The sequence below is a fragment of the Triturus cristatus genome, chromosome 8, assembly GCF_964204655.1.
Source record: "Triturus cristatus chromosome 8, aTriCri1.1, whole genome shotgun sequence".
Classification (NCBI taxonomy): domain Eukaryota; kingdom Metazoa; phylum Chordata; class Amphibia; order Caudata; family Salamandridae; genus Triturus; species Triturus cristatus.
This window is the reverse complement of record NC_140591.1, coordinates 65100090-65115847: the sequence shown is the minus strand read 5'-3', so window position 1 is coordinate 65115847 and position 15758 is coordinate 65100090. Positions and strand designations below refer to the sequence as shown.

Below are 15758 nucleotides of genomic sequence, written 5' to 3'. Positions count from 1 at the left end.
AGGGTTCAAAAACTACAGCTAGACATTTTGCCAAAAAAGGGTCATTTTTCACTGCGAAATTGAGGTGTGACCACGTTGCGTTTTGCGCCGTTTCCTGTCACGGGCACTAGGCCGACCCACACAAGTGAGGTACCGTTTTTCTCGTAAGACTTTGGGGAACGCGGGGTGGGTGGAAATTTGTGGATCCACGCAGATTCCGGAACTTTCCACCACAGAAATGTGGGGAAAATGTGTTTTTTTGGACAATTTTTTAGGTTTGCAAGGGATTCTGGCTAACAGACCCTGGTGGGAGTCAGTCAAGTCACCCCATCCTGGATTCCCCTGGGTGTCTAGTTTTCAAAAATGTATAGGTTTGCTAGATTTCCCAAGGTGCCCGCAGAGCTAGGGTTCAAAAACTACAGCTAGACATTCTGCCAAAAAAGGGTCATTTTTCAATGCGAAATTGAGGTGTGACCACGTTGTGTTTTGCGCCGTTTCCTGTCACGGGCACTAGGCCGACCCACACAAGTGAGGTACCGTTTTTCTCGTAAGACTTTGGGGAACGCGGGGTGGGTGGAAATTTGTGGATCCACGCAGATTCCGGAACTTTCCACTACAGAAATGTGGGGAAAATTTGTTTTTTTGGACAATTTTTTAGGTTTGCAAGGGATTCTGGGTAACAGACCCTGGTGGGAGTCAGTCAAGTCACCCCATCCCAGATTCCCCTGGGTGTCTAGTTTTTAAAAATGTATAGGTTTGCTTGATTTCCCAAGGTGCCCGCAGAGCTAGGGTTCAAAAACTACAGCTAGACATTTTGCCAAAAAAGGGTCATTTTTCACTGCGAAATTGAGGTGTGACCGTGTTGCGTTTTGTGCCGTTTCCTGTCGCGGCCACTAGGACAACCCACACACGTGAGGTACCGTTTTTCTCGTAAGACTCTGGGGAACGTGGGGTGGGGCAGATTCCGGAACTTTCCACCACAGAAATGTGGGGAAAATGAGTTTTTGTGGACAATTTTTTAGGTTTGCAAGGGATTCTGGGTAACAGACCCTGGTGGGAGTCAGTCAAGTCACCCCATCCTGGATTCCCCTGGGTGTCTAGTTTTCAAAAATGTATAGGTTTGCTAGGTTTCCCAAGGTGATCGCAGAGCTAGGGTTCAAAAACTACAGCTAGACATTTTGCCAAAAAAGGGTCATTTTTCACTGCGAAATTGAGGTGTGACCACGTTGCGTTTTGCGCCGTTTCCTGTTGCGGGCACTAGGCCGACCCACACAAGTGAGGTACCGTTTTTCTCGTAAGACTTTGGGGAACGCGGGGTGGGTGGAAATTTGTGGATCCACGCAGATTCCGGAACTTTCCACCACAGAAATGTGGGGAAAATTTGTTTTTTTGGACAATTTTTTAGGTTTGCAAGGGATTCTGGGTAACAGACCCTGGTGGGAGTCAGTCAAGTCACCCCATCCTGGATTCCCCTGTGTGTCTAGTTTTCAAAAATGTATAGGTTTGCTAGGTTTCCCAAGGTGCCCGCAGAGCTAGGGTTCAAAAACTACAGCTAGACATTTTGCCAAAAAAGGGTCATTTTTCACTGCGAAATTGAGGTGTGACCACGTTGCGTTTTGCGCCGTTTCCTGTCACGGGCACTAGGCCGACCCACACAAGTGAGGTACCGTTTTTCTCGTAAGACTTTGGGGAACGCGGGGTGGGTGGAAATTTGTGGATCCACGCAGATTCCGGAACTTTCCACCACAGAAATGTGGGGAAAATGTGTTTTTTTGGACAATTTTTTAGGTTTGCAAGGGATTCTGGGTAACCGACCCTGGTGGGAGTCAGTCAAGTCACCCCATCCTGGATTCCCCTGGGTGTCTAGTTTTCAAAAATGTAACCCCTGGGTGTCTAGTTTTTAGAAATGTATAGGTTTGCTTGATTTCCCAAGGTGCCCGCAGAGCTAGGGTTCAAAAACTACAGCTAGACATTTTGCCAAAAAAGGGTCATTTTTCACTGCGAAATTGAGGTGTGACCGTGTTGCGTTTTGTGCCGTTTCCTGTCGCGGCCACTAGGACAACCCACACACGTGAGGTACCGTTTTTCTCGTAAGACTCTGGGGAACGCGGGGTGGGGCAGATTCCGGAACTTTCCACCACAGAAATGTGGGGAAAATGTGTTTTTTTGGACAATTTTTTAGGTTTGCAAGGGATTCTGGGTAACAGACCCTGGTGGGAGTCAGTCAAGTCACCCCATCCTGCATTCCCCTGGGTGTCTAGTTTTCAAAAATGTATAGGTTTGCTAGATTTCCCAAGGTGCCCGCAGAGCTAGGGTTCAAAAACTACAGCTAGACATTCTGCCAAAAAAAGGGTCATTTTTCAATGCGAAATTGAGGTGTGACCACGTTCCGTTTTGCGCCGTTTCCTGTCGCGGGCACTAAGCCGACCCACACAAGTGAGGTACCGTTTTTCTCGTAAGACTTTGGGGAACGCGGGGTGGGTGGAAATTTGTGGATCCACGCAGATTCCGGAACTTTCCACCACAGAAATGTGGGGAAAATGTGTTTTTTTGGACAATTTTTTAGGTTTGCAAGGGATTCTGGGTAACAGACCCTGGTGGGAGTCAGTCAAGTCACTCCATCCTGGATTCCCCTGGGTGTGTAGTTTTCAAAAATGTATAGGTTTGCTAGGTTTCCCAAGGTGCCCGCAGAGCTAGGGTTCAAAAACTACAGCTAGACATTTTGCCAAAAAAGGGTCATTTTTCACTGCGAAATTGAGGTGTGACCACGTTGCGTTTTGCGCCGTTTCCTGTCACGGGCACTAGGCCGACCCACACAAGTGAGGTACCGTTTTTCTCGTAAGACTTTGGGGAACGCGGGGTGTGTGGAAATTTGTGGATCCACGCAGATTCCGGAACTTTCCACTACAGAAATGTGGGGAAAATTTGATTTTTTTGACAATTTTTTAGGTTTGCAAGGGATTCTGGGTAACAGACCCTGGTGGGAGGCAGTCAAGTCACCCCATTCCGAATTCCCCTGGGTGTCTAGTTTTTAAAAATGTATAGGTTTGCTTGATTTCCCAAGGTGCCCGCAGAGCTAGGGTTCAAAAACTACAGCTAGACATTTTGCCAAAAAAGGGTCATTTTTCACTGCGAAATTGAGGTGTGACCACGTTGCGTTTTGCGCTGTTTCCTGTCACGGGCACTAGGCCGACCCACACAAGTGATGTACCGTTTTTCTCGTAAGACTTTGGGGAACGCGGGGTGGGTGGAAATTTGTGGATCCACGCAGATTCCGGAACTTTCCACGACAGAAATGTGGGGAAAATGTGTTTTTTTGGACAATTTTTTAGGTTTGCAAGGGATTCTGGATAACAGACCCTGGTGGGAGGCAGTCAAGTCACCCCATCCTGGATTCCCCTGGGTGTCCAGTTTTCAAAAATGTATAGGTTTGCTAGGTTTCCCAAGGTGCCCGCAGAGCTAGGGTTCAAAAACTACAGCTAGACATTTTGCCAAAAAAGGGTCATTTTTCACTGCGAAATTGAGGTGTGACCACGTTGCGTTTTGCGCCGTTTCCTGTCGCGGGCACTAGGCCGACCCACACAAGTGAGGTACCGTTTTTCTTATAAGACTTTGGGGAATGCGGGGTGGGTGGAAATTTGTGGATCCACGCAGATTCCGGAACTTTCCACCACAGAAATATGGGGAAAATGTGTTTTTTTTAACAAGTTTTTTAGGTTTGCAAGGGATTCTGGGTAACAGACCCTGGTGGGAGTCAGTCAAGTCACCCCATCCTGGATTCCCCTGGGTGTCTAGTTTTCAAAAATGTATAGGTTTGCTAGGTTTCCCAAGGTGCCCGCAGAGCTAGGGTTCAAAAACTACAGCTAGACATTTTGCCAAAAAAGGGTCATTTTTCTCTGCGAAATTGAGGTGTGACCGTGTTGCGTTTTGTGCCGTTTCCTGTCGCGGGCACTAGGACAACCCACACAAGTGAGGTACCGTTTTTCTCGTAAGACTCTGGGGAACGCGGAGTGGGTGGAAATTTGTGGATCCACGCAGATTCCGGAACTTTCCACTACAGAAATGTGGGGAAAATATGATTTTTTTGACAATTTTTTAGGTTTGCAAGGGATTCTGGATAACAGACCCTGGTGGGAGGCAGTCAAGTCACCCCATCCTGGATTCCCCTGGGTGTCTAGCTTTCAAAAATGTATAGGTTTGCTAGGTTTCCCAAGGTGCCCGCAGAGCTAGGGTTCAAAAACTACAGCTAGACATTTTGCCAAAAATGGGTCATTTTTCACTGCGAAATTGAGGTGTGACCACGTTGCGTTTTGCGCCGTTTCCTGTCGCGGGCACTAGGCCGACCCACACAAGTGAGGTACCGTTTTTCTCGTAAGACTTTGGGGAACGCGGGGTGGGTGGAAATTTGTGGATCCACGCAGATTCCGGAACTTTCCACCACAGAAATGTGGGGAAAATGTGTTTTTTTGGACAATTTTTTAGGTTTGCAAGGGATTCTGGGTAACAGACCCTGGTGGGAGTCAGTCAAGTCACCCCATCCTGAATTCCCCTGGGTGTCTAGTTTTCAAAAATGTATAGGTTTGCTAGGTTTCCCAAGGTGCCCGCAGAGCTAGGGTTCAAAAACTACAGCTAGACATTTTGCCAAAAAAGGGTCATTTTTCACTGCGAAATTGAGGTGTGACCACGTTGCGTTTTGCGCCGTTTCCTGTCACGGGCACTAGGCCGACCCACACAAGTGATGTACCGTTTTTCTCGTAAGACTTTGGGGAACGCGGGGTGGGTGGAAATTTGTGGATCCACGCAGATTCCGGAACTTTCCACGACAGAAATGTGGGGAAAATGTGTTTTTTTGGACAATTTTTTAGGTTTGCAAGGGATTCTGGATAACAGACCCTGGTGGGAGGCAGTCAAGTCACCCCATCCTGGATTCCCCTGGGTGTCTAGTTTTCAAAAATGTATAGGTTTGCTAGGTTTCCCAAGGTGCCCGCAGAGCTAGGGTTCAAAAACTACAGCTAGACATTTTGCCAAAAAAGGGTCATTTTTCACTGCGAAATTGAGGTGTGACCACGTTGCGTTTTGCGCCGTTTCCTGTCGCGGGCACTAGGCCGACCCACACAAGTGAGGTACCGTTTTTCTTGTAAGACTTTGGGGAATGCGGGGTGGGTGGAAATTTGTGGATCCACGCAGATTCCGGAACTTTCCACCACAGAAATATGGGGAAAATGTGTTTTTTTTAACAAGTTTTTTAGGTTTGCAAGGGATTCTGGGTAACAGACCCTGGTGGGAGTCAGTCAAGTCACCCCATCCTGGATTCCCCTGGGTGTCTAGTTTTCAAAAATGTATAGGTTTGCTAGGTTTCCCAAGGTGCCCGCAGAGCTAGGGTTCAAAAACTACAGCTAGACATTTTGCCAAAAAAGGGTCATTTTTAGCTGCGAAATTGAGGTGTGACCGTGTTGCGTTTTGTGCCGTTTCCTGTCGCGGGCACTAGGACAACCCACACAAGTGAGGTACCGTTTTTCTTGTAAGACTCTGGGGAACGCGGAGTGGGTGGAAATTTGTGGATCCACGCAGATTCCGGAACTTTCCACGACAGAAATGTGGGGAAAATGTGTTTTTTTGGACAATTTTTTAGGTTTGCAAGGGATTCTGGGTAACAGACCCTGGTGGGAGGCAGTCAAGTCACCCCATACTGGATTCCCTGGGTGTCTAGTTATCAAAAATGTATAGGTTTGCTAGGTTTCCCAAGGTGCCCGCAGAGCTAGGGTTCAAAAACTACAGCTAGACATTTTGCCAAAAAAGGGTCATTTTTCACTGCGAAATTGAGGTGTGACCGTGTTGCGTTTTGCGCCGTTTCCTGTCGCGGGCACTAGGCCAACCCACACAAGTGAGGTACAGTTTTTCTTGTAAGACTTTGGGGAATGCAGGGTTGGTGGAAATTTGTGGATCCAGGCAGATTCCGGAACTTTCCACGACAGAAATGTGGGGAAAATGTGGTTTTTTTGACAATTTTTGAGGTTTGCAAGGGATTCTGGGTAACAGACCCTGGTGGGAGGCAGTCAAGTCACCCCATCCTGGATTCCCCTGTGTGTCTAGTTTTCAAAAATGTATAGGTTTGCTAGGTTTCCCAAGGTGCCTGAAGAGCTAGGGTTCAAAAACTAGAGCTAGGCACTTTGCCAAAAAAGGGTAATTTTTCACTGTGATGTTGAGTTGTGACCACGTTGCGTTTTGCGCCGTTTCCTGTCGCGGGCACTATGCCTACCCACACAAGTGAGGTACCATTTTTATCGGGAGACTTAGGGTAATTCAGATTTGTAAAGGAACTGTTATTATCTATTGACTTTTGATGCATTTCTGCCTTTCGAATGAAAGATATTGTGAAAAAAGAAGTCATTCTAAAAAATGACTGATAATTCTCATGCTAGTATGAGTATTCCCAATTTCAGAAATGTGCAAATATCTACTGTTTCTAAACTCTATATTTTGTTCCCATTTCAGAAATACATAGGTGTCTTTCATACCGATTTTTCCATGTACACATTTTTACAGAATAATTACTATATACCTGGTACATAATAAAAAACCATTGCAAGTTGCTGCTCAGTTTTTGGCTCTGGGTCCGTCTGGTTCTTGGTGAACCTACAAGTCCTATATATCCCCACAACCAGTAATGTCCAGCGGATGTAATGGTATATTGCTTTCAAAGAGCTGTCATAATTAGAAGAAGTTACAGGTGAAAACGTTGACACAAAAGGCTGTTTTTTTCAACTAATTTTCAATTTATCCTATATTTAACTGTTAGTTTCTATAAAGAAACCTTGATGGATCTACACAAATGACCCCTTGCTGAACTCAGAATTTTGTCTACTTTTCTAAAATGTATAGCTTTCCAGGATCCATTATTGCTTTTGTACCCATTTCTACCATTAACTGGAAGAAGGTCAAAAGCACAATAAATAGCAAAAATAGGCTATGTCCCAGAAAAATGCCAAAACTGTGTAAAAAATGTTGGGTTTCTGACAAAAGTTTGGTATCCCCGAAAAGCTGGGAAAATGGTGATTTCAACCCCACAAACCCTTTTTTGATAACATTTGCAGGGAAAAACCCAGATGCTTTCATTTGCAGCCCGTTTTTCCAATTTTTCCATTTCTGTGACCCCTCCTGGGGAATCCACAAACCCTGAGTACCTTTAGAATCCCCATGATGTTGGAATAAAAGGACGCAAATTTGGCGTGGATACCTTATGTGGTCAAAAAGTTACAGGGGCCTCATCGCGCACTACCCCAAAGCCAAAAAAAGGCTTGGCACTTATAGAAATTAAGACCTGGTAATTCATTTATTTACCACATTTTATGGTGCCCGAACAGGGACGGTCCCCCCTTCCCCACGCGCCGGAGATCTAGGTCCGGTCTATGTCCCTTCCACACCCCCCGACGGACTCTCACGTGCACAAGAGGCGGGGTATTCCTGCTGACTCCCTCGCGGCGAGGAGGAGACAGACTGAGACTGAACATCCACACGAGGCGGTGAGGAAGGTGGAGGAGCGTTCCAACTACCCAATGCGGGAAGTACACCCCCGGGTGGGACCTGACACCGCCATCCAACGGGTTCACATGTACCAACCCCTGTCTAGAATTGACCTGATACAGTTAAAGAAAATGGTCCCTCCCCATGAAAAGGACCCAGTTGGTTTCCATAGGGAGCTAAGAGATATCCTGACAATGGGAAATTACACGTATAGTGACGTACAAACACTACTGCGTATGATACTGCCACAAGGGGTGTTTGATAAATTAAAAGCACAGGATTGGGAAGTAGTGTTGAATCCTGCCACTCTCCTACCTGAGACAGTACAGATTGAAGACACCCATGACTGTGCCCAGACAGTGGAGGTCGTGACCAAACCCCGTCAAGACCTGACAGACGTACCACTCCCCATAGTTGATAACACTCTATGTGGATGGCTCATGCTTAAGGACAGACAAGGGACAGTTAGCTGCTGCTTATGCCATAACTACTGAGACCAAAGTGGTAGAATCACACAAGATAGAGATACTGTCTGCACAAGCGGCAGAATTGGTTGCCCTAATACGTGCCTGTGAATGGGCAAAAGGCTTGAAAGTGAACATTTATACAGACTCACAATAAGACATATTACCACCGTTACTGGAGACAACTCCGCAACAGGAATATACTTCCAAGTTACGGCCTAGACATAAGATCTAATATTTTGGTCAATTAAGTCCACTGGGTACGTCCTGTGGTGTAGCGGCTGGAATAATGATTTCAAATATCCAGGCCAAAAATACTATGATGAAAGACAAGTATTGTAAACTGCTATACCAGAGATATTCTGTTTTTTTAGTGATATTATTATGTGTTGTTCTTTTTGTCGCATGTTTGGGGTGGATCTTACACTTGGCATACCCTCCCTCCCTGTCGAAAACGTTAAACAGTACTACTATGCATTTACATATAGAACTTCCTACGCATCTTGCAGACAGGCGCCTGGAATTCCGGAACAATACTTTCCTCTCTCTGTTACACCATCACCAACTATCGATTAACACCACTGACTGTTGGGTTTGTGGACTAATGCCACACTCGGCCAGCAAAGGTGTCCCGTTATTGTCATACCCCTTTTCTATGATGGGTTCCTGTTTGGCTCGGAGACTCATGTTGCACGAGGGACAGAGGACAGGAAGAATAGATGACTCCGTCATGGCCTCTTTTATTCGACAGGTCTGGCGTAATACTTCAGAGCACAGGGCCTATCCTTTTTGTTATAGATCTGAAAATGACACCTACAGTCTTCCCTATACGGAGGAGGAAAAGGAGGAAATGTACACTGTGAACAGTAAGGGCGATACCGTATTAGTTGGTATGAAAAGAACGAAAAGGCCACTAACACCATCTTTTGCATGGGTGATACCACAAGAGGGAGCCCTTTGTATAACAGGTATAGGAGATAAACCGGTGGGGCAAAGCTCTTGTCTAGTTCATAGGCGTTTGAACACCACAATGTCCCCCTATCTGGTATTATCGCCTAATTCTTATTTTATTTGCGGAGACAAAGCCTATGTGTGGCTACCTACTGGGTGGAGTGGCTCCTGTTATATTGCCTTCCTGTTGCCTCCTACCTATACAGCCCCGGCAGATTACCATCTGATTGACCCTATGTCAACCATGAACAGGTGGCGAAGGGGGGTCATAGATGCAGAGGATACTGCCGGACAGGAGGCAGAAGATTTTCTTAAAGGTTATGTCCCTTTCTGGGGGCCCATGATTAATAGCCGCCACATAAGACAATTAACTAGAGTGCTGAAACAGACTATAGATGAGACGGCCGGGGCACTGGGCAACATCACTGCTGAAATGGCCGCCGAAAGACTCATGACTTTGCAAAATCGTATGATTCTAGACATCATATTGGCAGACCGTGGGGGGGCATGCAGATTGATCCATTCTAGCTGCTGTGTTTACATTCCTGATAACGCACCTACGGTGTATGCAGCCATTTCCCGGCTACCTGTATTATCAAAAGGCCTCGACCAAGCTACAGGTTCCTGGTCCCTAGTGGACTGGATGTGGAGCCTAATTTCAGCATGGGGATGGGAGGTGTTGACCGTACTTGGACTGGTCCTTGCTCTTATAACATCATGTTGCCTTTGTGTCCAGTGCGGGCCCGCTCTATGTGGTCTCTGTGCTACATGCCTCATCCCTAAACCAATTATCAGAGCAAAAGAAAATGAGAAAATGATGCTGCAAGCCCATGTGGACGGTCTCATGGCCATAGAAATGGCCTGAAAATAAAATGAGTTTAAGTAGCGCTTAGGGACAAGGAGGGAATGAGGAAAATAAAATAAGACAAAGAATCACTTCCCGGTTCTGTCCCCGCGCGCACTTCCCTATTCTTTCTGTTCTGAAAAAGAATCCTATATGGCATCCATTTTAGGTACAGCCTCCATTTTAGAATTAATTTCAGTTTGCTCAGGGTTAGCCAGTTCACGGATTTCAGGCTGCATCTGTTTCATTCAGTCAGCTACATCCCTAAAAGGCATATCTATACAGCATTTGGATATTTAGCACCCATTCAAGTATATTTACCGACATTCTGTCCAGCTTGCCCCTGTGAGCCTGTGAGCCCATCCACTTTTCTTTAACGTACACATTCCTTTCCCATGGCGAGGCCCGAGTATATCAGGTCATTAAGCCCTGGGAAGATAATGAATGGGCCTCCGAGCTAAGAGGAGACAGGAACTGATCCCAGACTCTCAGCATACAGATAAGGGTCCCTGTGACCTCGTTCAGGCCCAGGAAGCTGTCAAGGCAACATAAACCATATACGTTTGTTTAAGATAAGGTTACTTTCCGTCCTTGTACAGGAATGTGGCGTGACGATCATCTTTCTTCAGACAATGAAGGATGTCCTGCACTGTGTTTTTTTAACTATGTAAAGGAGTGGTCCATTCAGAGGGTGTGCAGAAAATGTATATATATTGTACTCTGTGAATAAAGCTTCAGACCACTCCTGATCCTTGCACGGTGATGGAGTTTGTTCTCCCGTAACCCGGGTTATGGAATAAAGGCCCATTTTTACTCTGTCACCACGGACTCTTCAGTTCATTATTTCATTTATATTGATAACTTATAGAAATTAAGACCTGGTAATTCATTTATTTACCACACACTGGAGGGGGAAAAGTCCTGGCAGAGAAGGGGTTAAGGACCACCATACAGTCTTTCCAAAAATGGATGTGATTTTATTTCATCACAATATTAAAGTTAATCAACTTATAAAGTACACAACAAATCCTAAATGAATATTTTTAGAAAAACAGGTGCACAGAGGAGTGAGGTGATAAGTGATTGGGAAGAATTGTGAGGAAGGACAGTAGTGCGCATGTATACACATTAGTAAATTAATAGCAAACTGTCCCAACAGTTTCCTGCCAGATGCATTAAATGTCAAATCATAACATAATTGCAGATATACATTCTTTGTCATATATGTCTGACAAAATGATAAAGAAGTGTTGACGTTTCGACCCCTAGAAGGAACAGTCAATTTTGCGCATTGTGGGTGGGGTCTTCATCAGGACCAAAGTGACGGGGGGGTGGGCACCTAAGGACAATAGCATAAGGTTATTCGGGTGATGCGTAGTAATGTAGAATTTCATCAGGAAAATAAGTCATTATGAATTACCAGTAAAAACAGCTATATGGCTTCAGGCTGTGAATAGGAAAGCTGGGCTATATAGGCTCCTGTGAAGAAAGAAAGGAGACAAGGCACTAGAATCTCCATTCCTAGGGTTAATGAGGAATAACACTTGAAAGCATTAAATGCGAGAAGGGATTCGAGAAACAAACTTACTCAGATTTCTTCGTAGATGATCGTAGCATTCAAAAAGAAAGAAGGGCCCAGGTTGATCAGTAACCTGTGGCTGAAAAAGTGATACTTTTTTGGGAGTCCCATGATCATACCTTTGAGGGTCTTGTTGAACCTTTTAACAAGCCCATTGCACTGTGGATGGTAGGGTGTGGTAAACGTGTAGTTTACACCACGCTCTTTCCACATGGCAGTAATATAACTAGACATGAAGTTTCTCCCTCTGTCTTTTATGACCTCCTTAGGGAACCCCACTCTGGAAAAGACTCCCAAAAGGGCCCCAGCCACTACAGGAGCTGTAGTGGTCCTAAGGGGAATAGCCTCTGAATACCTATTAGCATGGTCCACTACCACTAGGATGTAACTGTGTCCAGATGCTGTTGGAGGGATCAACAATGTCTATCCCTACTCTCTCAAATGGAACCCAAACCATTGGAAGTGGAATTAAGGGGGCATTTGTGGTGCCACCTGACTTGGCAAGTGACACAGGAGCGACAAAACTCATTGGTGTCTTCAGACATGTGGGGCCAGTGAAATTGAGAGACAAGTTTGTCCCAGGTCTTACTTTGCCCCAGATATCCTGCAAGGGGAATGTCATGGGTCTCTGCACTCAGAGAACAGGAGCCCATCTTCCCAATAGATCCTATGGGACCCACTGACACTCCCTGCCTCCTCGGCATTAGCTTGCTGTCTGAGCTGTTCAAGAAAGGGACAGGATTTCTGCTTCAAACTCAAGTCTGTCCGGGAAGGACCTCCTGCCCTCAAGAACTCTGCCTGGTCAGGCCCAAGTTCCTCTGTGGCAGTTCCTTCACAGGGACTGAGCTCATATCCTCAGGAGACTGACTCTCACTGGTAGTTTGGGAGGAGGATAATTCCTTACCCCTCCTGCTCCTTCTCTTAGGAGCCAGCTGGTCCATTTGTTCAGGATCTACTGCTGCCTCAGTGCGTAGCTGTTTGGCCTGAGCCCTGGTGATAGCAAATGCACTGACAGAGAATCCCATCATCTCTGCATGTGTCCTAAACTCCACTTTAGACCTGGCAGAATTTTCTAAATCCTAAATTCACCAAGTGAATGGCCCCGGTGGCAGCCCGTCTAAGGCTAGACGGAATTCAGGTCTTCCTGTATTTAGATGATTGGCTAATAAAAGCTCCAACATACCAACAAGCCACAGCGGACACTGCACTATGCCTTTCGTTATTCAAAACATTGGGTCGCATATCAAATCCACAACAATCCACTCTCAACCAGAGAACAACATTAATGTTTCTAGGCGCAGTCTTAGACACCAAGTCAGACAAAGCTTTTGCCTCTCCAGAACGACAGGACAACATCAGGCTTCTGGCCCGAAGGCTTTGAAAAAGAAAGTCAGTTTCTGTCTGACTGCTGTTCTAGGAATGTGCTCCTCCTGCATTCCTCTGATACCAGACTGTAGACTTCATACAAGAGCAGTTAGACAAGCAGTAGCTACAAGTTCTGTGCTCATTTGACGATATAATACTCATAACCTCAACAATGATAAAAACTATGTGATGGTGGACAATGTCAGCCAATATTTCTCAAGGGATTACTTTTCTTTCTCTAGCAACAGATCTCGTCATCACCACGGATGCTGGAGGAATGGGGCACTCAACTTCAAGAGTTCTCAGTCAGAGGCAAATGGACAACCTCTGAAAAAAAGATGCTTATAAATCTTCTAGAACTGAAGGCCATAGTTCTGGCTCTGTTATCATTCCTCCACAGAATTTCAGGCTCAGTACTTATCCTTACAGACAATACCACCAGCATGCAATACCTAAGCAAACAAGGAGGGACAAGATGAGTTGCTCCATCTCAACAGGCGCAAACAGTTTGGAATTGGGCCTTGCAACACAATGTAACATTGAGGGCAGAACACGTTCCAGGAGTATCCAATGTGTTGGCGGGATCCTCTTGTTCTACAGGACATTTTCCTTCGGTGGGGTACACCTCAACACGATCTTTTTGTGAGCAAGACAAACAAGAAATGTCAATACTATGCAAGCTGTCATCCCCAGAAAAGATCATGAGGAAGTGCCTTTTTGATTGGATGGTCGAAAATATTTGCTTACGCTTTTTCCCCCAATTCCTTTGATACCAAGGTTGCTCAGGAAAATGAAGAGAGAACCATGCAGATTAATTCTCATGGCTCCATAATGGCACTGGCAGTTCTAGTACACGGAACTTCCCCTCTTGGAACGACATCACAATCCTCTGACAACTACTCCGACATTACTATCCATGAACAAGGGCCAAGCACTTCATCCCAACCCGACTTCTCTTGATTTGTCGGACTGGATCCTGACAACCATCAGCTTGGACCATTAGATATCGCCAGAGACTACTGAGAAACACTCTCTAAAGTGCGAGAAGACTCCACTATTAAGTCATATCGATTGAAGTGGAAACGTTTCTGTATATGGTGTCAAGAAAAAAAGTTACATCCATTTCTCACAACACCTGTGCAGATCTTACATTATCTTCTTCAGTTAGCCAAGTCTGGCCTTGCATATTCATCAATAAAAGTGTACTTAGCAGCAACCCCTAGCTTTAGGAGATCAGGGAACACATCATCTCTCTGGTCTGCAAGAATAATTAAACAGTTCCTCAAGGGACTCTTTAGAGCTTTTCCACCAGTGAAAGAGTCTCATGCTTCTTGACATCTCAACGTGGTATTAAGTCATTTAATGAAAAGCCTGTTTGAACCAATCCTCAAGACACAGAAAAAATATCTCTCCTGGCAGATGGTTCTGCTATTAGCAGTAACAACAGCAAGAGGAGCTAGTGAATTACAAGCATTCACTATAAAACAGCAGTTCATGCAATTCAAAAAAGACAAAGTGATTTTAAGGACTGACCCTAAATTCCTACCAAAAGTACCTTTGGATTTCCATCTTAACATATCTATTGTACTAAAGGTGTTTTTTTCCAAACCCACAAACTATTGCTGCGAGATCTCTGAATACTTTGGCTGTTCAAAGGTGAATTAGGTTTTATTTACAAAGAACATGACAGTGCCGTAAATCTGATCAATTATTCATCACCAATGGCAATTTGAATAAAGGACTACCAGTCTCTACATCTTCCATTGCCAGGTGGATTGTAACAGCCAATTAATTCTGCCATAACGCTGCAGGATGACCCTTAACTACTCGAGTAAAGGCTCATTCAACAAGAGCTGTTTCTACGTCCACGGCTTTATTTGCTGGTGTGCCTATCCAGCACATCTGCAGAGCAGCCACATGGTCCACCAGGCATACCTTTACCCAGCATTATTGTCAGGATGGTACAGACAAAGCTGATGCGGTGGTGGAACGAGCTGTGTTATGCCATCGATTTCAGTAAGTTGAGCCTCTTTCCATTTATGAATTTCTTTTCCCACCATCCACTCTTGTTATGTTTATTGCTTTCATTATACTTGCTTGTTATGACTATAGAATATATTTGCATTTTTATAGTATGCTAATATGTATTCATGTTTACTGCTAACTATTCTGATTCAAGCATGTGAATCTATTAAAGATCCAATACTGGAGAAGAAAATAAGTTACTTACCTGTAACTGTAGTTCTCCAGTATTGGTATCTTTCATAGATTCACATGTGACCCACCCTCCTCCCCTAGAGTCTCCCCTTTACTAGTTGGGATTATATTTATTCCCACTTGTGCTTGAAGATATGAAGGGACAACTAGCCTCTGTGGGGAAGGTTCTAGAGGGTGATGTCGCCTGATTGGTTGTAAATCAAGATTGGCCCTTTTTAAAAAAAATTCATAGATGCACTATTAAATTTATGGCCTGGTGCCTTTGTAGCTTATGTTACTAATATGATTGCTTTGATTCAATAACGTGGGACTCCCACTTCGACGACGGGGAATGATTCAATCATGTGAATCTATGGTAGATACCAATACTGGAGAACTAACTTTACAGGTAAGTAACTTATTTTCTTCTCTAAGCTAAGATGGGACTTGCTGATTGGAAGATTGTGCTACAACTCTTTTTGTCTTCTTGTTTCACCTCCATTGTGTCCCTCTCCATCGTTGTCACCTGAGCTGCAGGCAATACATGGAGGTTTGTTTTTTCCATTTTCGGTTTCATGCTGACCTTAATGTCCCTTTGGTTTAGGGTTTGACGCCAACTCATGCTGCAGAGATCCTGGCCCGGGATGGACCCAACGCTCTGATGCCACCACCCACCACCCCAGAGTGGGTGAAGTTCTGCCGGCAGCTTTTCGGTGGCTTCTCCATGCTCCTGTGGATCGGTGCGGTCCTCTGCTTTCTGGCCTATGGCATCCAAGCAGCCACTGAAGAGGAACCTGTTAGTGATAATGTGAGTATCAGTGCATGAGACCTAGGAGGCTACTCAAGTACAAATACC

General features: G+C 45.1%; 1 protein-coding gene across 1 annotated transcript in view; it reads left to right on the top strand.

Annotated features, from left to right (window-relative positions):
- LOC146801335 (sodium/potassium-transporting ATPase subunit alpha-1-like) overlaps window positions 1-15758 on the top strand; it is a 2293178-nt gene that overhangs the window by 334309 nt on the left and 1943111 nt on the right. Inside the window, exon 4 of the mRNA XM_085623701.1 lies at window positions 15507-15710. Within this exon, the coding sequence (XP_085479827.1) occupies window positions 15507-15710 (204 nt within the window). The remainder of the gene's footprint in view (window positions 1-15506; window positions 15711-15758) is intronic.